Below are 25,876 nucleotides of genomic sequence, written 5' to 3'. Positions count from 1 at the left end.
TTTGTTTCCAAACAAAGGGAGAAGAAGAGGGATATTTTTGAAGATTACTCAAGCTGTTACCTAAGTCACAGAGCCAGAGGAAGTCCAACAGTCTGCCCTTTCCCAGCCTTATTATTCAACCTTGTATGGAAAGCTTTGTTTAGCTGTTGCCCTGAATACGTCGTTTAAACACATGAAGAAACTTTAAAATGTAGTACATATTAAAGGATGGCAGCAAAACCTGCATTTTTGTAAAAACTTTGTCTTTTTTCTCTCTAGTGTACACTGTTTATATTCTCAGCCGTGGTTACTTGATGGTAGTTTTTCAAGCTAGCCATTTAAGGAGTTAAAAATACTTTATTTCAGATGGCCCATGAAGTGTGATTGTCCACACGGGGAGATTGTTGTTCCCTGTGACAAATCAATGGATAGTATTTTGGTGTATTGTAGACCTGAGGCGATACTTGCAAGATGCAGGAACGTTGATAGTGATGTCAGTTGCAAAGGTTTGGGGAATACAACTTGATTTGATGACTTTGCAACAGCAGTCTTTAAATTAAATTTCCTCTTTTGTGGGGCTGCCATTCAATAACCCATTTGAATCAAGGATTCCTGATAGTTTAAGCACCCCATAAAACCTCCTTATCGTTATATTCTAGCCATGCTAAAGCAATTGCCATGCCTTCTTGGAGAAATTAAGATTATTTTGGCTACTAACACTTTTAGCCAGATATCATATACCGTTGTTATAAAGATTTCCTAACTAAGCAATAACATCCGATTTTGAGAAGTATGAATTTAAGATTGTTTATCCCAAGCATAACACCGATAAATTGTATTACTTTCTTGACTTTATTTTCTACTAGCAAATGGATTTCTAAACAAGAAAAGTTCAGTGCCTTAATGTAAAATTCATTTTTCCCTCAACATTTCAAGTCACATAGTACTGTTTAGCATTATGCTATAAAGGCTCTTTTTGGTAATGCCAAGCCATAGGACAAGAGGCAATAGGCAGAAACTGATGTACAGGAAGTTCCACCTGAATATGAGAAGAACTTTGCACTGTGTGGATGACTAAGTCCTAGAACAGGTTGCCCAGAGGGGTTATAGAGTCTCCCTCACTGGAGGTATTCAAGAATTGTCTGGACATACTCCTGTGCCATGTGCTCTATGATGAACGTGCTGAGCAGGGAGGTAGGACCAGATGACACTGTGGTCCCTTCCAGCCTTACCCATTCTGTGATTCTGTAATTTTTTTCGCTGTTTTGAAGTCACCAGTGTGTTCTTCTACAAGGCATAACCCTACTCCTGTTTTTGTGATAATCATACTCCTGCATGCAGGAACTACATTCCAACCTTATGCCACACTACTTGCCTGAGTTGGACCGTTACCACTCATAAAAAATTATGTTCCCTCTTGCATGATTTACCTAGATAAATTTGTAAAAAACCCCAACAAATTCAAATTTTGCATACATCCAATGAAAAATTTCCTTTTTAGGAGTTCATTTTTCTATCATGCATGTATGGAACTTTGATAGATACCAAAAATAAACAAGCAGGCAATTGAATAACAGTATATTTAAATTGCTTTAATACACCAGAAGCAAAATTGTTTCTTTATTTTTAAAAATGAGAATTAACCGCTTATGACCTCTGTAATTTTCTTGTCCTAAGCTCTTGTCACATAACCAATTACATTCATAAATTAATATACTGCGTTTTTAATGAAATAATTCCAGAAACACTGATATTCATCTCTGTTAAAAGTCCGTGTCAGTCAAACTGTCACCATTCTTGAGAGTCAACAAGTTTCATGATTATAGGACTCTGGATGGAGGGAATGAATACTATAGCTCTCCTGGTGAGATCTCGCTGGGAAAAGGGAAATCTTTCCACACTGGGTAGTTGGTAAGCTCCCTTGTTCCTGCAGGGACAAGATTACGAATAAAGTATTAATCTTTGAAGAAATAGGTCACCTGCAGAATTCATAAGATCTCAGGTACAGATGGTCGTCCAGACCAAATGTTTAAATCTGGAGTAAAATTAGAGCAAGTGTGATCTCTGGAGCCCATCAAACCCATCCTGCACCAGAAAGAAAGCATTTCTGAATCTTATTCAGGGATTTCTTAAAAGTACAGTGATCTTGTGGAATGATTTCCCTATGTAGTAAATTATCCTGTCTGACATTTATGTTGTTTATTTATTAATATCTTATTGTAATATACATATGCAGTAGTATTTTGTTATACCTTATATTCTGATATGCATTACATGTTATAAATATTGCTTTAAATAATAGTATTTATTATTGTGTTATTTAATCTTGTTCAAATCTAGGCTTTTTATATATTTTTTTCGATCTTATAAAGAAAACATTAATTCCAATTTAGTTAGCTAGGTATCCTTGAGAAATGGAGAGACACTTGGATCCATAAATGTTTCACCTATCTCACAGCTCTTTCCCAGACACCTTTACAAGACAACTCAATCTAAAACAACCTGTTTGCCTCCAGCGACAGGTGAGTGCAAACAACCAGCTTAGCCTAAAAACCTAGCTTTTAGATGGCTGAAGTTATATATCATGAAACCTCTCCCAATTTGAAATGCAGATTTTTCTTCTCCTTTCCCCTGTAATTACTTGTGTAAGTATATAATGTGAGGCTGAGAATGAGAATGCTGTGTTAGAAAATATTTCTCATTTATTTGACAGTATTTGTCTCAAGAGATTGTTGTTTTTGAAAGATCACAAATTATCAACAATGTGTCAAAAGAATACAGAATAGCTCTATTTTCAACAGAGGAAGGGAAGAAAAGCTACTGCCCTGGAAACAATAACTTAATTTGCAGATCTGTGTTGTTATTAACACTTGTATCTACAGATCCACACCAACTTCAGGAAGCTATCCTGAACTTATATGAAGGCATAATAGTGCTGTAGAATTTAGACACTTGTCTGTTAAGTGGATATATTTAGAATTTGATTAATGGTTTCTTAACTGAGAGGTTTCTTACCACTAGAGGGCTCAAAATTGCTGTGTGATTTTATGTATGAATAATGAATAAACATATATATACACCTATATACACATAAACACAAGGTATATACATCATTCATATGCATGTGCTTTATTTGTGTGTACACAGGTATGAACACATATATATGCACATACTTGTATTTTAATACATAATCTATTTTTCTTTTATTTTACAGGTTTTTAACATTTAAATAAATTCAAATCTTAGATATTAACAAAACTTTGAAATTCACCAAATACGGGTGAAATATTTATCTATTTTCATAATTACAATTTTCAACTTCATTCTCAGATGACTAGACATACACAAAATATTCATTTCATCAAACTGAATATTGAAAACAATCACATTAAAAAAAAGTTCAAACTTCCATGACCAATGCCTGCTGTCATCATATGTTTTACTGAGGTATGTAGATGACACTGAATAACATGAACACAGTTGATTCTTTCATAAACGACTTCCCAGAGAATGTAATGCAGTGTTGCAGAATTGATCACACCAACCATTTTTGTTTGATTATATGACTTATTCTCCTGGGAAATCTTAGAGGCTGTAAAGAAATAAAATGTTCGTGAAATGCTGACTGTCTTCTTTCACTAATGTGACATTGTAATGATGAGAGAAATGGCTTTCAACCATTTTTACGTAACACATGATCTTTGGAGATAGTGCAATCCAGTGACTCTACAGTAAGACAATGTAATGATGAATAATTTACCCACACAGTCCAAAAGATAGTTAACACAATATTTTCAGCCTGAGCTGACATATACAAAAGTTTGAGGTATCAGTATTTTCTATACATTTGCAAAATTATATTGATCTAAGTATAAGAGATCTGGTCAACAAACCAGTATTTCAAGAAACATGGAATTTCAGATTATACTGATTAACAATAATGTATGTTTCTGTAGAAATAGGAACACAGACACCAAAATATTTTACAGACATTTATTGCTGTACATAATAATCAATTTTGGATACTTTCTTTGGAATATTTTTCTGTGTAGAAAATTTTGCAAAAACAAGAGAGAAGATACTCTTTTTGCAGCCCACTGTTTTGAATGCTTGTAAAAATTGTGTTGAACACAATAATCTATATGAATAAAGACTACTCAGGTGAATGGGCATTTGCATAACTGAACAATATCTTTTAGGCATTGATACAGAATAATGTCTTTGAATTTGGCTGAACTTCATGTGGTTACTGCCTAAATTATCAGTAGTACACCTAGACACTAAAAACTGGAAAAAAGCTTAACATCCATTTTCTAGAATGATCATCTTTTGTGGTTTTTCTTAAATTGTTAAAAGTCGTACCAAATGTTTCACCTTCGTAAAATGTTAAATTCTTAAAAGAGTACAATAAAATAATTTGAGGGGAGGGGCAGGGAGAGTTTACATTAAACAGTATGCTGAAAATACAATTCTATTGCTATTTACACTTAGCTAAACTTTAAAGTACAACTTTTTATAGTCCTATTTCTGTTAATGCATTTACTTTAAAATGAAAAATATATGCAACTAAGCCAAGATATTTTCACTTTAAGCATTTTAACTCTTGCATGTGTTGCATTAAGAATTTAGCTTTACTGATTGTGTATGATGTTAGATTAAAACTATAATGTTCTAATAAAAGAATATCATCTGTTGTGCGCACTTTCTTATGTGTAATGCATTCTTAGTTTACCAATTAGTTGTCTGAACTTGGGAAATAATCTGCCACGCTGGATGACAGATATTAAAACTGGGATTTTTTACTGATTCAGATGTCCCACATATTCATCGCATCACCTTTAGTTCTAGGAGTAAGCTTGAAATCAATAAAGTAGACTGGAATGTGTTGAAACTACTTTTACTAGACTAAATTTAAATTTTTTTATAAATTTAAAACACATTTCTGTAAGTGGAAGATCCATTTCCCTAATGACACTCTACTGATGGCAGTGAAATTATGCTAGGGATTAGGGTCTATCCAAGTGGAGTTAGCTGCTCCACTAAGATTTTAAGAAAAAAACATCCTTATCATATCATGGCACTGTACAAATTGCTCTAGTGATTTCGCTTTTATATTATTATCCTCAATGAAAGAAGGACATCAAACTATTAGAGTGCGTTCAGAGAAGGTTGACCAAGATGGTGAAATGCAAGGAGAAACAGCCAAGGTTACTTGGTTTGTTGGAGCTTGAAGACCTCTTTGCAGTCTTCAACTTCCTCAAGAGGACCAGTAGAGGGGAAGGTGCTGATCTGCTCTCTCTGGTGACACGAGGAAATGGAATGAAGCTCCATCAGGGGAACCTCAGACTAGACATTAAGAAAAGGTTCTTCACTGAGAGGGTGATCATTCAGTGGAACAGGCTTCCTAGGGAAGTGATCACGGAACCAAGTTCCAAGGAGCAGTTGGACAATGGAAATATTTATTAATAACAATCATAATATGAAAATAGGAGTGGTTTTCACAAAGATCCTACATGATGCAAGATTTGTACCGGGTACAAGGAACTGCAAGTGAGGACTAGAAGTCAGCTATACTGGTGACTTTTTCTTATCCCCTTCAAATGAAGTACACTAATTTTAATCTGTTGGCATCAAAGAGTTTTCATGTGGAATGGGATATGATAGTTTCAATGAACATTTCCTTAATTGGGCAACATTTGACTTTTAATCTCTGCATAACATTTACATAACAACATAATCTCACAAATCAATTCTTCTCATCATCCATGAACATGTTCCATAATATTGTCATGACACTCTGTTGAGTTAAGAAATGCCAAGCATTAACCAAACATAAGTGGTTAAACTAGTAAATACAAGCTATATGACTGAATACATCTTTTTATAACCTTTATTACAAAAACCCAAAATATCTTGGTAAATATGGGGTTTAGGAGATTAAAACCCTTTGCTATTAACACATACAAAGATTAGAGTTCATTTGCATTTTAAATAGTTACTGACATGCCTAACAAGTGGGGGAGATATGTAGGACAAGATCCCGGGGTTTGGGATTACGGGGATCTAACAGCAGTCAATCCAAAGCAATGACAGCATGTGACAGAGGCAGGAGGTCCACTTATAAATACCTTTGTTGTGAGCCATGATGAATCTGAAAGCATTGTTTCTAATGCACAATGATCTTGTTTCTGGGTGTTTTTTTTGCGATTTGGTAAGTTTTTTTTGTGGGTATTCATCTCGCAATGACTCAGTTCTGCAGTAATTTTATTTTTACTGTTTCAACATATGATTTTTTTCTTCTGTAGAGGAAATAGCTTGAAGCTGTAAATGAAAATAAGAATGAAAAGTACAAACATTTAAAAGTTTTGAAACAGAAGCCTTCTTACTTGGCTAAAATATTACAAAAAAAATCCACAAAAATTTGCAGGAAAAATAATCAGGCTTCTTTTATGTACGTAATGTATAACTTTCTATATCATCATGTTTAGATCTGTTTTTTTTGTCTACATAAAGCATGACTATATAAAGATTTTCACTTTAACTTGTTATTTTTAATTATTGGAAAGTGCGTCCTTAGTTTTCAATTTTGTAACTGCTAAATTTTAAATTATATACCAGCTGTTAATTTGTTTATATATAATTTATTAAAAATGATAAATTATATGTTCCTAAATATTCTTTATACATTTTCCTATTATATATCCCTAAATATTTCTATGCAAAGTTATTTTAAATTGCCTGTCACCGGATTATGACAAGAATCTCTTTTATTGCAAGAATGCATTTCAGACTATGTTAATATCTTTTATATAGTTTCCTTACCCTCTCCACTATTTTTTTCCTGAAGTATTTTTGTCATTTTGAATGACTTAAACTCCCTCCAAATCAATAGAATTGTTTTCATCCAGTAGATCCATGGATTTCTATTTTCTGAGCATGTGAGTTGTCCCTTTCATTTTGGTCATGCAAACACTCACAAACATAAATAGCAACTTCATAAGTCTTACTGAAATGTAAATAAAAATAAGTAATATTTTGGAACTAGCGTTAAAATTCTATATGTTGTAAATGATTAAAGTAAAAATGATCTCATATTTCGGTACCTTTTTGCATTTCCAGTGCTACTTTTCACTGAAACAAAATAACAAGACGAATAAAACCCACAAGTCATTAATAATCTGCCACTATTTCCTTCTGGCTCAAAATGGTAACTAAATAATTCAGATAGACTTGTACTACTGATGAGCTGTCTGTTTTAACCTCACTGCACTAAGGAATACCCTTTGTCTGAAATAGGCAGCATTATGCCTAATCCCCATGCTTTTTCTAGGGCCAGATAGCCTTTGTGTGCAGCTGACATACAGATACGTGTTTTCATGGCAAACTCAGGATATGTGCCAAATCATTCTGGCCAATTTATCCTGGCAGTAAGTTTTAGCTGTCTACCCTCCCCCACTAAGAGATTTTCCAATTCAGGGGTATTTTTTAGGAATAAATTTCAAGCGGGTAGAAATGTAAGTGGAATCATCAATTTCTGTTGGTGAAGTAAAATAATTTCTTGAAGAACAAATCCTAACATATTTGCTAAACTCTAGGGAAGAATCAGTTAAACATCCCATTGTGATTTGATATTCTTAAAGGTAATAACTATTTCCTAAAATCTTACTATGCTGAAAATTAATTTGTAATCTACTGGCATATGCGTTTTGATATAGTAAGCATTTTAAAAGTATTTTTAAAGATCTCTAGATCTCTACTAGGGACTATTATTATTTCAATAATATTACTTTTCTTACTTTTCCGTTAGCAAAAATTCTACCATTATAATAATATTATACTTATAAAAGTTACTTTTGCTGAAAGAGTTTATTATTTGGAAAATTGATTATAGATTAAACAAGAAAAAAATGAGGTTCCTTGGTGGTTAACAGTAGGAGAGTTTACTGGTATATTTTTACTAGGATATAGTTGTCTTTAATGATCTCAGGTAGTATACATTTTATCAGTGAGCAAAATGATCAGAGCAACTCAAATTTTGCTACGTAATTTAATATAAATCATGATTACCACAGAAAAATCAGTACTTTGTCTTTATTGTCTTTTTCTTATTTTTCCTTTGTCCATTGTGCAACATGTTTACTTTTTCTCCTTGTACTCCTTTTCCAGAAAGATTTCTGATCTTCTCCACTGAAATAACTCTTGTTTTTCAGCTGAACTATAGCAAAATTCCAAAACAATCCTGACTGAGGTCCTATATTGTAAGACTACATTATTCAAAGAAGGGAATCAGGCTTGACAACAGAATCAAAGAAACTAATTTTTATGTTAATGTATCTTTTTTCCATACTTCATTTATTTTAAAGTTCCAAAATGTCGAACAAATAAGACACTTGGTGGTGAGTGGGCAAAATGACACATAAAATAGTAATATTATTAGAGCAATTGTAATAACAGTGATTGGAAACAGGTATGCTGATTCCTTGAAAAATACCCTTTTGACCATACTGTTAAAGAAATACCCTTTTGACCATACTGTTAAAGAAATAGTCAGTAGCATCTGGAGTGATATTCAATTTGTAGAAGAGATGCTTTACCAATTGTAATTGTCCTTTTGTAAGATAGTGACAAGAGGTACACAATCAGTAACACTGTAAACTGATGAAGCTACACAAGGAGATGCTTCTATATTGATGTTACATTGTTTCATTACAGTGAATTTACGCCTAGACTGTACCCATTTTAAACCTTGAATATCTATTTTTCTAGTAAAAACAAAATAACACACACACACGCATACACACACACAAATTCCAAAAAATCCTCCCCCCAAAACAGGAGAAAAAGCAAAACAAACAAAAGCAATGACCCAAAGAAAACAGAAGATACTACTATTTTTGGAAGGCAATTGAAATCGTCTTCATTTTCTTTCATTCTGAGAAAGAAAAGGTCTTTAGATTACTGTGCAGAAAGATCACCATGGAGATGACTTTTTGGGGTAAGTGTTCAGCCACTGGAGTTTCAGATATCCAGATCCACACAGTCAATTCCCCGTGAGGGATGAAAAATTATCCTGTCCTGAGGCTAACTTGTTTTTTTACATTGAGATCTGGATACATCCTTAGGTAACCCCTTGTAAATCTGACCTACGATTCAGCAATGAAGAACTGGGATCAATTCAGTTCAGTATTCCTGAAGAAAAGTCAAAAAAGTACTGTAAATTTTAATGAACTTTGTGGGAATAGAAGGAGACAGGTGATCCCTCTGCTGAGAGAGCAGAAATGGGTGCTGATTTCCTACAAACACTTTCGCCTTCAATCACCAGAAAAAGAATTTTGGCCAACATATTCATGTTATGACAAATAGTGTGGTCAAATTATTACTGATTTTAAATCATCATCCTCAGTTTCCTGGAAAAAGAAAGCTACTACACAGCAACGGTCTACAATATGTAGAGGTTTAGCAGTTGTCTATGCTCTTTTCAGTGAAGAGTACAACTATTAACACTTGGCTTTCAGCTAGGCAATGCATATAATATAGATAATAAAAATAATACAAATGGGGGGAAATAGATAATCAGGTCACTTTCTGTCTAATATGTGTTTAGCTTTTTTCCCAAACCCTGAATTTGATTTTCCTCAGATTAATATTGCTGGAATCTTGGAGAAGTTTCACTGAAAATTAAAACATTTACCGGTGAACAAATTCTGCAGTACTTAAACAAGCAACAATTAGATAGCTTACTCTATGACAATACCAGTTTAATTGATAGATTGTCAGTGGAAAGAAATTTCATAAACACGAAATGGAAATTAAAAACTTGAAAGATTTCGTCACTAACTGTAATTTTAGTGAAGCCAAAGTTTACTAGGAATCACAGCAATCATTCAGTAATGAAAAACTGGCAATTGTAGTACCATCATTTTGGACAAAGACAGAATCTGTTTTCTTTTACCTAACCAGGATGTTTAAGTGGTATCATTTTTATCAAATGATTATTGGGCTTTGTTATATAAGGGAAAAATGGAAGTGTTCATTCTGTTAGCCAGAAGAGAACTATACATCACCTCCATAAGAAACAGGAGATTGGGTCGTGTTCCACAAAGTGGACCTTATCAGATTACTAGAACTCCGCCTCAATTATTATGCAGATTTCTATTTGTTAATATATATGTTTAATTGCTTTAGTTTATCCTTCTTCCTAATCCCTTTTATTTCTAAGCATAGCTCTTATATCCGTGGGGGAGATTAATTTGAATGCTACCATCCACACCTCCACCAATCGAGAGTGATTTTAGAAATAAAGCTGTTAAATTGAATTTGTACTCCATGTCATCACTGAACATACTCTTACTGAAGTTATAGAATACCTCATCTGGTAGGACATGACTGAAGGAATCAAGACCCCACAGCTGCTTGAAAAGCATCTGGTCAGGTATGCCAATCTGCTGGCTGGAAACAGAAAAGATGAACAACAGATTACAGATTTGGAAATAGAGGAAAACTCAGACCTTTTAATATTTTCCATCGGTACTTTCTGCGTAGATATTACAACAGAGTGGGGGCAAGGTTGCATTACAGGCCTTCACAACTCTTTTTGCTTGTGCTTCAGACCATGAACGACGCAGGACAGTTGCCTGCATTTTGCTAAAAGCTGTTTCTTTCATTGCCCCCACCCATAACAAAGACCCAGTTTGCTTTAAACTCCCCGTGACCTCTGCCACTAGAGGGCTGCACTTTGTGTGATATTCCCCCCTAGACCTCCAGTATCACTGCTCCAACCAGTCAAATAAGGAGAAAAAAGTGTATTCTGAAGCATATCTGTAATAATTAATAGTTTTCTTAATATTAAATCAACATTTGTTGAAATGTTTGTTACATGCAGCTATTTGCTTAGTTAAGTAGAGCTGTTACTGAGACGCTAGCTGAGAGGTTAGTTATATGGTTTTAGCTAACTTCTTCAAAGATGAGCCTGTCTATTAAACTACAAAATACCTACATAAAGTACCAGAAAACTTAAAAAAGCTTGTCTAAGTGGGATGGGAGATAAAGTAGAGGGGAAATATTAAACAAAAGGCATTCTGTAGAGACTAGGGGAGGCACTTGTGAAACAGCTGTTAGTAAAGAAACAGGCTAAGGCAGGACAGACATCTGCTGAGTCTGAGGAAATTAGGTTTCAGGATTACTATTTTTTCCTCTAAGCTTATGGAAGCTAGATACACAAACAACATACACGCTGCTTATCATGTTAAAACCTTTTTCATTCTACACTTTAATATTCCTGCTGTTACCATGAAACAATACTTTTGTTTGAAGAATGCAATCAAGTAAACGTTTTATAAGCTAATTGGAGATCCCAAAGGGAGGACTTGCAGGTGCTGAATCCAATCAGATCTGTCACATAATTAAAATTGGTGCAGGGGGCACAGTAAAACAGATGTGGTCTAAAAATCAGAGAATTATTTGATTCAATGTTGCTTCAAATGAATGGGACATATTCAGTGACATAAAGAGAGCAGTGTTATAATTTATCCAGTTCCACTGCGGAAATTGACTCAAGATGGCTTAATTCAAACATCGTGGTTTTTATTTTTGTCTTCAAAATTTTCTGTAAGTCATTTGCTTAGTTCACAAATAAAAAGAGGCCTTTTAGGACTGATGACCCTACAAACTGGACCTGAGATTTACAAGTCGTGCGGTGCTCTTTCTGACTCAAATATTAATAAAATTTTTCACCTGAAACTTAGTAAAGAAAATGCAAGAGCTAGAACCAGTCCCCAGTTTGCTGTACCGTAATTGTGTCAGCAACTGTCAAGGTAACAGAAGCCTAAAATTTTATTTCAGTCAGTAAACTAAGCAATTATGAGTCAGAGTATCTTAGATACAAAGGGTACCTGATGAGTAAGAAGGTTCCCTATTTATACAATCATTTTTCTGACCATATATGTTATCAAATTGTTACTGAATCAGCTGCATCTATTTCATCTGCTGGCGAGGAAGCTGGATATCACATTCCTGGGACACAATTCCCAAAGAATTCATTGAAAGTTTCCCATGTACGGTGCTTGATTGAGTTCTTAATTTGTGAATGCATTTGGGCAGGAGCCTGTTTAGATGTTAACATGTGCACAGTTTAATATCCTATAATGAATTACATTCCTGTCTTGTAATTTTTAAGCAGAGGTGATGAGCTATACGATATATTATACACGAAATCTGCATTTTAAGTACTAAAAATTGTTTGGGGCAGTATTAATGGTAAGTGATTACTAAAACTAAGGCTATCTCCCAGGGAGCTCAGAATGGAAATTGGATTTCATCCACAAACAGCCAGGTTTTCAGCTCGCGCATTAGGAGGAATCGAGTCAGCAGCCACGCTGCACACACACGTAGCAATACGAATTTAGCACAGAGCATGGTGTAACGCAATAAACACATGTGCCTAAATTTTGTACAGAGTTGATGCTCCAGTGCTGACCACTGCCTCCACGGTTACAGCGGTTTGAAAAATTTCTTCAAAGGCAATTCAACGAGTCAATAAATAGCATGCTTTTCTGGTGCGCAGACAATCCCCTGAGCCCTGCCTCCCCCCTCCCCCACATCTTAAAACGTTTTAAGCTTCCACCTGAATAATTTCAGATTTGTACGCAGAAATAACCTTCACCGCAGCAAAACATCTTTGATTTCTCTGCGAAATACTTAGGTAAGAAACGCGGCTCTGTGTCGCACAGCTCCAGCTAGACCGGCTGTCACAGCATAACAATAATATCTTTATTATTTCCTCTACAAGCCTGCGCGATGCAGCCCGGCGCGTCGGAGGCTCCCGGCGCGGAGCGGCAGCGCTGTCCCCCGCCCGTCCCCCGCGGCGGCCGGCGGGGATGGACGGGCGAACGGATGGACGGAGGGCTGCAGCCACACCGGCCGTGTCGCGTCGCGCAAGTGGTGCAGCCAGCCCCGGCGAGGACGTGTCACCGCTATCCCACCGCCTCCACGAGCAATCTCGGCCGTCCTCCCACGCAGCTGCGGGCCTGCGAGGCGCAGCGTGTAACCCAGGTGACGCCGCATCACGGCGGGGACCCTCCCAGGGCAGGAGCCAGCCCCCACACACACCCGCCCCGCCGCCGCCCCCGCCGCAGAGGTTAAAGCACACAGCGGCTCCTCCACTCGCGTCCTGGAATTGGCGATGAGCTCCAATCCCAGCCTCGCTCTCTTTTGTTCCCATTGGTCGGATCTCCCGCCTGTCTTCACAGAAAGCCCCGCCCTTCTTTTTATCGCACACACACACACATATACACCCCCCTCTATCGCCCCCCCTTCCCCACCCGCCTGCCCTCGGACACCCCCGTCCTTCCACCCCCTCCCACGGTTCTAACCTCTCCTGCCTTTCGGGTTTCTGCGGTGCAGCAGAGGGTGGTGACCCCAACCCCCGGCCAGCCAGCCGCCCCCGGTGCTGGGGCAAGAGCGGAGCAGCGCCGCACCACAGCGGCAGCGATCCCCCTCTCCACCCCCGTGCCCGACAGTGAGGGAGCGGCGGGCAGCTGAGCCGCAGCGTCAGGCGCGGCACTAGGGCGGGCAGGGGCGGAAGGGGGCTCAGAAACAGCGTGAATCATCTCCCACTCTCTCCCTCGCCCACCATTTACACCGCTCGCTCCCTCCTTCTCACCCTCCCTCCTTCCTTCCCTCCCTCCCTCCCTTCCCGCCGATTCAGTCTCACTCGTTCTCTCTCCCCTCCTCTCCCACTCACTCTCTCCCCTCCTCTCCTCTCCCACTTACTCTGTCCTCTCCTCCTCCCGTCTCACTCTTTTCACTCCTTCCCCTCCTCCTCTCCTCTCCCCCATTCTCTTCCCTCTCGCCCCCCTTGTTCCCCTGTTTCCCTTCTCCTCATCTCCTCCTGACACTGCACTGCAGCTGCTCCTCCAGCCCAGTCCTGCCCGCTTCCCTCCCTCCTTTCCCTTCCCTCCCCCCGGGTGCCAGATAAACAAGGCGCGCAGCATCCTCGACAATCCCGATCTTAGCTCTACATTTTCGAAAAGGACAAGAGAACGGGACGAGCCCCCTCCCCTCCTCCTCCTCCCCCTTCCTCCTTCTCCTCCTCCTCCTCCTCCTCCCCCCTTCCCTCCCTGCCCCCCCACCACAGAAGGGAAGAGACTATTCTCCTCCGAGCAGCAGCAAACATGATGGCGGCAGCTCCCATCCAGCAGAACGGGACCCACACCGGGGTTCCCATAGACCTGGACCCGCCGGACTCCCGGAAAAGACCGCTTGAAGCCCCCCCTGAAGCCGGCAGCACCAAAAGGACCAACACAGGCGGTGGGTATATCCTCTGTCACCTCCCTCCCCCCCCCAACCCACCCACCTCTTCGCTTTCCTACCTGCCTGCCCGCCCGCCTCTCCTTCGCCCCCCTCCAAAAGATTCCCATTTCTCTAATGTTATCATTCATCAAAATGGCGTCGGTTTTCAGCATCTACCAGTCTTTTTATTTAATATCCACGCTGGGGCTGCACAGCCGTGACCCTACGGAGGCGAGGAGGGAGCACAAGGGACTCCCGCAGCACAGCTATCTCCCTCGCCCCTTTAACGATGGGCGAAAATAAAGGGCAGCTGGAGGGAGACGGTAAACGCTCTTCCCTCCTTTCACATCTTCGGGGTCGCAAGTTGAATTTCAGCCTTGTCGTGCGTTTTCCTCCTCCTTGGCCTCACTTCCATTGTCAGCGCGTACACGGCGTGTGTTTGCAGTGCCGAGCCGGGGGCGAGGGCTGGCTGGTGGCAGGGGGAGTCGCCCCTCGGCTGCGGGGACTCTCTAGTTAACATCCTGCTCTTCCTGGAGGAGATGAGTTATAACGGGACCAGCATCTCCTTTATCCGTTTGCACTGGAGTCGTCATAACAATGCACAGAGGCAGAGGTGAATTTATTTGCCCCATGTTGAGAGCAGCGCTCCGACTGTACATAATGCATGGTTCCCCAGCTGTGGTGATACGGGTGGGCACCACTGTCACACACAGGCACTTCTTGAGACGCTTAATAGTCTCAGAGAAGAGAAGTAAGGTGAACTGAGATCGTTACCTCTGCTTAGGGGTAAAAAAAACCCCACAGCTTTATGAAGCAGGTTTCATGATATTTTAATATCCATGGCAATGGGATCTTGCCTTAATTACTGAGGATAGCCCAAGTCTGGGAAACCAGCGTACCCTTATTGCCTTGCACTTCTTCAGAACCAGTTACAGAAAGGTCCTCAGACTTCAGCGTAGCTGGATTTAGCAGTGTGGTGAGAGCACTGACAATTGTGCAGTTTCCAAATCAGACTGGGAATCCTTTTTTTTTTCTCCCTTCCATTCATTCTATATGTTTTTTCCTGTTTCGATTGTGTGCTTTAACGCTAGTGGTGGTTAGAGGACTGGCATTGTCTATGTTGTCACCTTTTAAGTGTATTTAAAATAAGTGACTTAGGGTTTTGATCAACTGGGAAAAATTCTTCTTAGTGTCCTTTAATTAATGAGCTTAAAAGAGATCATTATCTCTTAAGAAGTGCTAAAGGAATACATCAGGATTACTTAGGCAAGTGATTCCATCCACACCATGTTGAGTTGTTTTCTTGGCAGTGGCTGAAATGCTTGGAATAAAACCCCACATTTTGGGTGGGTTATTTGGTAGCAGAGTAGTCGTTTTGCTCACTTAAGAAGAATACAGGCAATAGCTAATTGCTGTTCTCATGTGTTTGCTAATGACAAACAAATAGCTCATTAGAATTTACAATTCGTTCCTTTTTGGTTTTGTCATTTCTTTTGCAGCATTTTCAAGGAAGGTTGTAGTTGTCAGTAGGGCTTTATTTTTTTTTTAAGGGGTCTGATCATTTCTGCATGCTGTGGTTACCATTGGAAAAAATCAATCTTTGAAATATAATATGAATTTTATTCTCATTCTTTTACTGAATTAAGGAACCTATGTGTGTTCTTTATTTTGCTTAGAATAAATGTAGATATTTTAAAATGTCAAAGGCACAGTCTAAACATGTCTTGTAGAATGACGCAACTGGTTAGATGTAAATGCATGAATTAGTGGAGGAGTTTAAAGACGTAACCTTTTGTTTATTTGTGGGTCTGGGGAGAAAAAATGAGAATTTATAAGCCATATTAACCATGCATATCTCAATTTTTCAGAGGATGGCCAGTATTTTCTAAAGGTCCTCATACCTAGTTATGCTGCTGGATCTATAATTGGGAAGGGAGGACAGACAATTGTTCAGTTGCAGAAAGAGACTGGGGCCACCATCAAGTTGTCTAAATCCAAAGATTTTTACCCAGGTAGGTGAAAAATTAGCCAATTCTTTATTTTCAAGTCCCAAGGGACATACGTACATGTCAGTGTGTTTCATATATTGACAACTAGGCTTCCAGTGCAGCATTATGTGTCACAAAAGTATGTTATGAAGTGCAACAGTGAATATAAATGTTTTGTCTGTTTTGGTGTATGGAATGGACCGTGCTTGGCACTAACTGCTTAAAACAAGTTTAAAGATGTTTACAATGTTTCTGTGAAAGGTTATTTTAATTAACAGTGATTGCTTTATTTTTTATTAAAAAAAATAAAAATCTAGCTTTAAGGAACCAGTGTGACAGGTGGTGTAAAAATAATTGTTCCTTTGAAGTTTCCAGACATTAGAATGACAAATAAGGTAGAATGAGTAAAAATAAGAGGCTGCTTAGTAAAGAATGGGCCATTTACTTTAAATCCATTATGTACCTTCTTTCTTCTTCACTGCTTTGTTCACTGGCTCTGGAGTGAAGTAAAGAGGACAAGTGCCGCTTTTTAGATATTCTTTATATTATGTTTACCATGGTGGTGGAAGAACACTCTATTATAAAAGTGAAGTGCTTTAGATGAGTAAAGAAATTAGCATTTTATATTAGCTGTATTAATGCACAAGAAAGAAGTTTTTTTTAGTATTTGACTATTACAGTAATAAATACCTGAATTGGCATTTCTCCTTTATATGATTTCTGAAAAATGGAGTCTTACATATAATGATAGACAAGATTTAACTTCTGTAGTTGATTAATCATTTTTTCCCTAATATGAACAAATTAGTCTTCTTTAATTGAACTTTGTTCTAGAGGACTTTTAAAAAACTGATGCAAAAAAATAACATAGCTGACACTTCTGTGTTTTGATTTTGTTGTTTTGAAGAGTAACTGGTGATTTGGAATTGAGTTGAGCTGTTGGAATTGAGTCAGCTGTTACTGACTTTTTCTCTGTTGGAAAAATAAGAGTTGCTTTGCGTTTGATCTACTTTAAAAAGATGACTGAGTTCTGCAAAATAGTGGAGGCAGTTGGTATGGATGTAAACAGAACACTAACATTGGAGCATTTAGCATCCCTGCCCTCTAACTTTAGTGTCAGGCAGAAGTAGATAATATTTTATTAATGAAGAGATTTTGATCTATTTACAAAGATGATTGTTAATGTGGAAATTTTAATGCACCTGTTTTACGTCTCCTTAATGAATGTAGTTTGTAATGCTTAAATGTCAGAGGTTGAAGTGATGCATGTAGATTTTTTTTTTCCTGTTGAAAGTTACAGCTTATGAAGGGTGCTCATTTCCTTTGAGGCCTTGTTTACTTTTTTAAAAAAAAGCTTGGAAAAATGATCCTTTGTTTTGAAAGGTATGTTAGGGTGGAAAAAATCAATGTGGAATTGTGAAAACTCTAGGAAGAAATAAAAGCATTCTAAAGAGCCTGATTGCAGAATTAATAACATAATCTGGGTAAAGAGCTGCAATAGTAAATTAAATTCACTATCAATAGATGAAAATGAAATGGATTTTTTGCATTATACATGAGGGGTATCAGATATGCAAGAATGTTACAGAAAATTGGTGTTTATGAAGAATATTCCAAATACCAAATTACAAGCCTTTTCATTTTACTACAGTTTATTTACACTCACTTGGAAAGGACGCTCCAAAGATTAGATCTTTTGTTCAGTGCTCTAGTATGGTTCTTTTGTTTTCTGATTAAATCAGAATTACTTTTTTTTTTTTTTGGTGTGTGTAGGAAATTGTAAAGATAAAACAGTAGTAGCAGAACCTTTGAAAAGTAAAAATTAGCAAGCTAGAATAACATGAGAAAAACATTTATGACATATTTTCCCTTAAAATCAGTAGCAATAATATAAATAATTAGGGCTGGGAGGCTCAAGCATTTTCACGGTAACAGGTGCAAATGAAGTTCCAGTTTGACTTCATACAGTCTGCCTTGAATTTGCAGCTACGCTGTGTCATATAGAAAGAGTTTTAAGGAAGCTGGTGACTGATACCTGCTGAAGCATAGAACAGGGATGGGAAATGGATTCCAGCATGGCTAGCTCTTCTTAGTCTCTCTGCGTCTGACCACCAGCCCATGGAATTTTCGGAGGTCCTAGCATTCCCTGAGCTGATGGCTTTTGGGTTTCTTCCAGACTCTCTTGCTTATATAGCATTAGGGAATACAAACCTTGTGAAAGAGCTAAGATGAAGATACGATTTATTTTTCTTACAAAGTTTCTTAAACAATTATTCTGTTTTCCTAATAGGTGCTACTTAGTCCTTATCCCTGCTTGTGATTACAAATGTGTTTAATGTAGATTTTGCTATTCAATGTTCTGGTGTTGAAGCTTCTGTGAAACTCTTCTGTATTTCCAAAAAAGTTTTAGAAAAGTAAGTTCCTGTTTGGAAAGGAGGAAGTTGGTTATAACACAGAAATTACAAATAGTTCCCATGATCTAATAGTGTTTTTTCTTTCCCTCTGTGATATAGGACTTCAGTATGCAGACTGATTTCTGTTGGAATTATTTTTGTGCGTCAAAAGGTGACATAATTACTGAAGAATTATATGGCAGCTCTAATTAAAGGAAATTAAAGGAAAAACAGCTTTGCACTGTACATTTTAGTTTACAAAATAGGAAGCAGTATAAAAATATATTACTGTCCACTGCAGTCTTATTTTTTGAGTACACAATTTATTGTTCTCTTTTCAGGTTACCCGCTGACTTTCTCTAATTGTCTGGACTCCTGCAATTTGACTTTGAATATTGTGTCTAGATTATCCCTGATTCTTTACTGTTCAGGCTTGTCCCCCAAGATTAACATAAATGAAATTAAAATGTCAAAATATACCCTACTTTTATATTAAACGGTATTGATCCTTTCTGTAGAGAAGTACAGTGTGTATTGACTAGTAGGTTTTGGTCCAAAATTTGAATACAGATTTAGCCAACTGCATAAAGAAAGTGGCTATTCTGTGAAGCTGTTTTAATGTATGGTTTTGTTTTGAATAATATAAAAAAAAATTATTTCTGCTGTATGAAGCTGTCATTGTCTTATCTGTTTCTCCATTCTGCATTATAGTGACCGCCGGACTGAAAACTACTTGGGACATATGTATATTTTCCATTGCGAGCGCTGGCACACACTCTTGCTTTCTTTCTCTCACGCGCGCTCTCACTCCGCGTTCCTGCCCCAGTCTCTCCCATATGCACACACATGCACAAAATTGTTGCATCGCATCATGTTGTTTATTTTGCAACAGGATCTTGCCTGGTCTCAACTTGGTGCTTGGGTGAATTTGAGCTTGGTCAGTGTTTTTCAATTTATTGGAATATGAAGCCATACTTGTACTGAAATTAGATCATATCAAGAACAGAGATGAATAAAAGCATAATTAAATGGGGATAAGTTTTTACCGCTTTTAACAATATATTAACTGTGTTGTTCTTATAGCAGATTTCTAATCAGTAGTGATATAAATGTTGGAAGAATATAAAAGTTGTGAGTTTCCTCTCTCACCTTATGTAGAGAGTGTGTGAAATGTTGTGTGGCTATGTTGTGCTTGTGACTTGTATTTGAGATATTTTCTGTTTAAATATCAGATTTTTTTAAAACAGTCATGCGTTATGTGAGATAGTCTAGGTAATCTTTGTACCCAGTACCTTTCTGAAAAGTCTCCTATTCTGACTTCTAAAAACCTTTCAAACACATTGAATGTGTAAGTAATAACTTTACAGGAATTTATAATTAATAAGCTTATAGCTTCATTACTCTTATAAACTACTAGGAAGGAAAAAGGAATCATATATCAAGCTTGGTTTACCATTATTATTTCCTTTATATAATAAAGAGATTGTCATGTTAATTTATAACTTTTAAAAATAACAGTCTAGTAGGGAAAAGAATTTTTTAAAAATCAACACTTGAAATAATGTTGAAGTGAAATACTGGGTTTTTTTCAGCTAGGGAAGAGAAAAGAGTAATGGAGTTAGAAGTGAGCATGGCTTTAGTTATTAGCTGTCTGTTGTCATGGTTCCTTGAAGGGGTTTGTCATACATCAATAAATGCATCTCATTTTGTTCTTGATGCTTCTATTTTTCTTTTCCGAAGTGTTGACATTAGCTATTTGTAGACTACATAAGTATGTGTCTAAGATTTTCAGATTCTGCTGTAGACATTTACTTACGTGAGTAACGTCAGGGATAATGGCCCTGAGGAAATTACTAAATAGCGAGTAGAGATTTCAGAGGTGGAATCTAGAGCTGTGTAGATTTGTAAAGTAATCACTGATCCTTGTGCTAGTTTAAAAAAAAAAAAAAAGAGACCAACCACCAAAAACTCCCATGTGTTGATTGCCAGCTGTTCAGAGAGATAATTCTCAGTTGGACAGTTGTCTGTTGCCTGGTTACTGGAACAGAATAAAAAAAGTTAGCTTGTTAGCCAGCAGATCCTTAGTATTTTACATTTAAAAGGAAGCTGAAATTGAATATGTAACTTGGTAGGATCTTGAGATTGTTACATATCTAACTTGCCCAGTGTACTATCACTTAGCAGTTTCTCATTTGGTAGGCTTAGAGAAATTTTGAGGAGAAGTTCAAGTTGAAATTTTGCACATACTTTTTTTTTCTGCGTGTAGGGACTTATTCATGTTAATGAGTGAATCAACTTTGACATAGTAAATGGCTTTTGTTTGCAAGGAAACGCTGTGTCTTTGTCTTGTATAGAAAGGTTTATAACAACTTGTGACAGATTTGGAATGGTTAGTCTAACTTTAATAAATGATACAGACTAACTTGGTTGGCAAAATAAAGAAGAGAGTGAGTACAGCTGTTATGATGGAAATGCCATATTTAAGTTTTCAACATTTCATTGTGATGGCTTTTACCTAGGTTAGAATACAATTGAAACCCAAATTATTTTCAGTAGTTTAGAAAGTTTATGTAGATGAAGGTGTTCCTATTAACAGTATTGTTTTTTTGATAAAGTCAGGATTTCTGTAAAGCAATTTTTCATTTAACAAAAATTAAATAAGATTTTAATTTTCCATTTTTGTGAAGTTTGAAAGTTCCATACAATACTTCAGTGGTATTTTTCAGATAAATCTGAGTTTTAATGGATCTTTGACAGAGCATTGGTCTTGGAGCTAATATTTTAAAAATATAAACAGGGAATGTCTGAATCTCTTAATTGTTTTTCTCTTCTCCCTTGTGCAGTAAACAAAACATGTGTTCCCTTTTCTTAATACACGCAACCTGTAACAAGCAATATCTTTTTCAAATACTCTTTGATCTTGTTTGTTCTTTAGTTAATTGCATTAACTTAGATATTGTCCTCAGTAGTTGACCACAGAATTTATTTTGTCAGTGATCAGTAAATTTTTGGCCAGGGAAAAACCCATTGGATTTAGTGAATTTGTCAGACTGGCTTTTAGAAATGGAGCATAGAGGGCTTCGGGAGGAGGGCTTGTGCCTGATTACGGTCTCATTTCTGTCTTTGGACTCAGCTCTAGCATATAGTTAGCAACAACTATAAGGATTTGACTGGCACACATCTCTGAGACTCATTGTTGCATCCCACAGCAGGTGCAGTCAGCTTTGCAGTCCATCTTAGAGAGGTTAGTTTGTTTTTTAGCATTTATCAGTAGGCCAGTGGGAGTTAATGACTTGGTGAGGAGTATGGTAGTTGTCAGTTGTCCAGTGTTGGAATGCTGCAGGTAATTGGGCTGGACTGGTGAGAGCTGTGGCAGTGTGCTTCTCACATTGCACTGCAGCTGCTGTTGATCTTAATTATTCTGACCCTCAGAGCCTGCAGTGTCACGGTATAAAATGCAATATATATTAGAAATTAGAAGGCTGCTTTTCTGACTCTTACTGATGGCCGTGTTTCTAGGTAGGCCTTTTGGTTTTCTAATTGGATTTGTTTGACACTAGCATAAAATTCTTAATGTACTTCAATCTAAAACTGTAATACATTATGCTTGTTTATCAAATCTATCTGTGGAGTAATGAAGCTGATAAACACGTTTTTGAAATGTCACCATTATAATGGACTCAGCAAAAATATTTGTGTTTGTTCTGACAACAAACACAATTGTCTGTAAATGAAAAGAGTTATATTGTGTCTGGTATGAATTTCTGGTGTTGTAGTATGTTCTGTAGTGGGGAATATTTGGTGCTTGTTCTATCTAGCTCAGTCTTGTGGTTTTTTTAAGGATTTCTAGTAACATGGAAACATGTAAAATTGGAATTTGGTATTTAGCACATGGAATAAATTAGTGTGCTGTGCATGTGAGAGGCTATTAATTTACTGTAGAAATACTACCGTCTTTATTCTGACTGCATGACATGGCTTTAGGAACCTATCATGTTCCTTACATTCACCCTGGTATTCAGGGCCATTTTATATTCCCAAAGGAAATATCAAACTGTACTTTAACCTAGAGATCTTGTGTTACATTACAGACTTGTATAGCTCTATTCCATCCTATTTTTGTTTTGATTTTAGGGGTATCTGCATCCCAATTTGTGATTACACACAGCATTATAAAGATTAACTACATTTCTCTATTTTTAAATTAAAATACAAGCAAGGATTGTCAGAATCCTCTGCTTTAAATTTTCCCTATGTTTGATAGACACACTAAATATTTTAATACATAATAAAGTGACAACTATATAAATTCCCATCCTCCCATATTAACTTGTTTTCACTGTAACGTATTTGATAATTAATTATAGTTGAATCTGGTTGAGGATTAGGTGTGCTGTTCTTGATCATAGCCAAGCATTGAAATTCCTTTGCAAGAACTTAACTGATCTGATTGAAATGTCAGTTTAAGGCAGTCTTTGGAGACACGTTTATGGAAGTCAGCTCCCAACTGTACAATGCTAACATGCTTTTGTAACCTTTGAGTATGAATTTATCACTCTTTGCTTGAGCTCCTTATTGTTCTTTTTGACTTCTGAATTGTAGCAAATTTTTTGTAAGGTTTAAGTGCTTTGCATAATTGGGGGACAAAATTAAGTCTCCTTTTTGGAAGGCTGGATGTAGCTGTTGTAAATAACTAGCTATGTGACCAGAGAGCACTTGAAAGAACAGTGTATTTGGGACCAGGTTTGAAGTTAAACCTTGGTGAGACGATTGACCTGGGGTCAGATGCCTTGTAAGTGAGGAAGAGATACCCTTGTGAACTTATGTATATGAAAGGGGTTATGTGACATTAGCATTTGTTGGATATAAAGAAGCATGAATCTCAGAAAAAATTTCATATTTACCTGGTCTTGTAGGTTTTGATTGTGAAAAGACTAAACAGCTGTTTTTCATCATTGATCTCTCACTGCATCCTGCAGGGCCTGTCATCTCAGCATTGACAGGATCAGATGAAAAATACAATCGATGTGTTGACATTTTTTTGAGAATCACTCAGGTAAGATTACTTGTTATACAGAACTACAGTGAAATTCATGGCTGCTGCTAATGTTTCACCAGTTGGAGCCTTTGCATTCTCAATCATTAATTAAATTAGATACTGAGGTTCTCTGCATGTTCCCTTGTTTCTATTTTAAAAGCACTTTTTGTGCCTTGCTCAGTGCCATTTAACTCTCTTGTAATTTCCCACATAAAGAGCTTCACACATTTGTACTATTTTCCCCCACTTCATAGAGTGGCACCTGTTTGCTTGAATCAAGAACCATAGTGCACACCTCCAAAACTCTTGGAAGATTTGTATGTACTTTTTATTTTTAAGTAGTGACTTTAGTCCTCTTTAGATTCTTCATTGGCAATATGGGGAAGAAAATTCTCTGTAGAGAACCAGAGAGGCACAGCAGCAATTTATCATCTTCCTAGTGTGTTCTAAACTCCGGTTTTCAAATTGTACATGAAAAATTACAAATATTTAATGGAATATACAATGGTGGAGTCTTTCTTTTTATATCATAAGTTATTGAAAATATTTATATTAGGTCATGCACTGGAAAAGTAGGAAATGGCATGTGTCCATTAAGTCTGCTTTGTTGAGCATCCAGTGTGCTTATGAAATTAAACCTATATAAGAGTGTATTCCCAAAGAGTTGGGCTGTGAAGTGTCATGGCTATGAGGGAAGGGGGAGGAAAGACCAGTTGGGCCATATGCCAAAGTTGGAGCTTGATCTAACAGAGGTTTACGTTTTGTCTCCATCTGTAATCTGGCGTTAGGAAATGCCAGAGTGCAGGTAGGGTAGTGTATAGTACTAGTAGTAGCAGCAGCAGCAATTCAGGTGCTGCCGCAGACACTGTTTTGGCAGCAGCATTGAGCTGGAGTTATAGAATATTTATGTTTTATTGTAATCTGGCAGTCTACCAACAATTTTCCTGACGAACACCAAAAAAAAAAAAAAAAAAGAAAAGGGAATAGGTAGCTTTTTAGTAGTTTCTTGACCTGGATTTGAAGAAAACTGTGGAACAAGAGAGGCTCTTCCGGCATTCTGTCTGTGCTGATTTTTCAAAGGTCTGCAATGAAATGCTGCTGCTGGATGTCTTAAAGCTTTATAAAAATGATTTGTTGCAAGTGTTAGATGTAGAACATGTATGGGGTTTGTTTTCTGCCTTGCATGTGTGTGCACACTTCATTTTTTGTATGTCTTCTACTTACTGTATTAGATGAACACTTGGCGACTGTCAATCTAAAGTAAAATTTATCTTTCCCAGGAACTCTGTATGACTATATCACTTCCTAACTTCTAAGACTTTTACTATATAGTGCAACACACCAAAGTCTGCCAGTTTTTGTTGAGATTGCTCTTCATCAAGCAGCATATAATTTCCAGCTTAGTGAAATGTTAAAAAAAAAAAGTGTTAACTTTACAAAGATTCTTTTTCAGGGATATAAGTTTGGTTTTTTTGTGATTTTATCTATGGTGGTGATGCCAAGTGGTCATCTAGTATTTGCACTACTTTTAACAATAATAAAATATGTACTTTATAATTTATAAGGTGTGTAGTTCTGTATGGATCTACATTTATGACTTCAACATAGTACATTAGATGAGTAAATTTTTTTGATTCATTGATCCCAAATAACTAGAAAAACAGTTCTTTCCCTAAATAGGTAGGATTTAGAAGGAAAAAATTTGTTCCTCAGATTTTAAAGTCAAAGCGCTAAAAATACTTTTCAGTGTTTGGAGAAATCTATGTGTGATTGGTAATCTCAGAAATTGAGTCTTGTGTGCTCTTGATGAGAAAATCAATTAAATGGGCAGCTATATTTGTCTATCTTTAGGTTTCCTGTACCTTTGAAAAACAAAAGCCCCTCAGTTTATGCAAATGTTTTATAACCCTCTAGTCTAAGAGACTGGAGTAAATAGTAGTAGCAAGGTCAGTGTTTGAATTAAACTGTATTTTTAAATAGGTAATTTTTTATTTCAGGGTTTTTTAATGGTACTTAGTTGATAATTATCAAGATTCTCCTGCTTCTATATTATCTCTCCAAATGGCTCATGTGTTTGATAGTACCTACTGTTTAGAAAAATGTGAGTTTTGATGTTTAGAAGTAGTTCAGTTCTGTCCTTCACACTTTATTAGCTTAGAACTTTCTGATTTCATTGGTGCAGACATGAC

At 37.0% G+C, this 25,876-nt stretch overlaps 1 protein-coding gene and 1 long non-coding RNA gene across 5 annotated transcripts in view; one reads left to right on the top strand and one right to left on the bottom strand.

Moving 5' to 3' along the window:
* Positions 1-3,085: 3,085 nt before the first annotated feature.
* Positions 3,086-13,583, bottom strand: LOC135415961 (uncharacterized). 2 transcript variants are annotated; one of them, XR_010431369.1, is made up of 3 exons: positions 13,350-13,583; positions 10,347-13,004; positions 3,086-6,300 (listed from the first exon to the last, which is right to left on the bottom strand). It is a non-coding gene; the product is annotated as an uncharacterized LOC135415961 (long non-coding RNA). The 2 variants fall into 2 exon arrangements; XR_010431368.1 differs by lacking the exon at positions 13,350-13,583 and having other exon boundaries at positions 10,347-13,276.
* Positions 13,584-13,638: 55 nt separating this feature from the next.
* The window catches only part of NOVA1 (NOVA alternative splicing regulator 1), a 142,039-nt gene continuing 129,801 nt past the window's right edge, over positions 13,639-25,876 (top strand). For 2 of the 3 annotated variants that reach the window (XM_064658520.1, XM_064658519.1), the window contains exons 1-2: positions 13,639-14,286; positions 16,137-16,280. In XM_064658520.1, coding sequence (XP_064514590.1) covers positions 14,151-14,286; positions 16,137-16,280 — 280 coding nt within the window. In that variant the 5' untranslated portion in view covers positions 13,639-14,150. The remainder of the gene's footprint in view (positions 14,287-16,136; positions 16,281-25,876) is intronic. The other variant, XM_064658521.1, reaches the window with a different exon arrangement.

The sequence above is a fragment of the Pseudopipra pipra genome, chromosome 6 (assembly GCF_036250125.1).
Source record: "Pseudopipra pipra isolate bDixPip1 chromosome 6, bDixPip1.hap1, whole genome shotgun sequence".
NCBI classification, from domain to species: Eukaryota; Metazoa; Chordata; class Aves; order Passeriformes; family Pipridae; genus Pseudopipra; species Pseudopipra pipra.
This window is presented reverse-complemented; position numbering and strand designations above follow the sequence as displayed.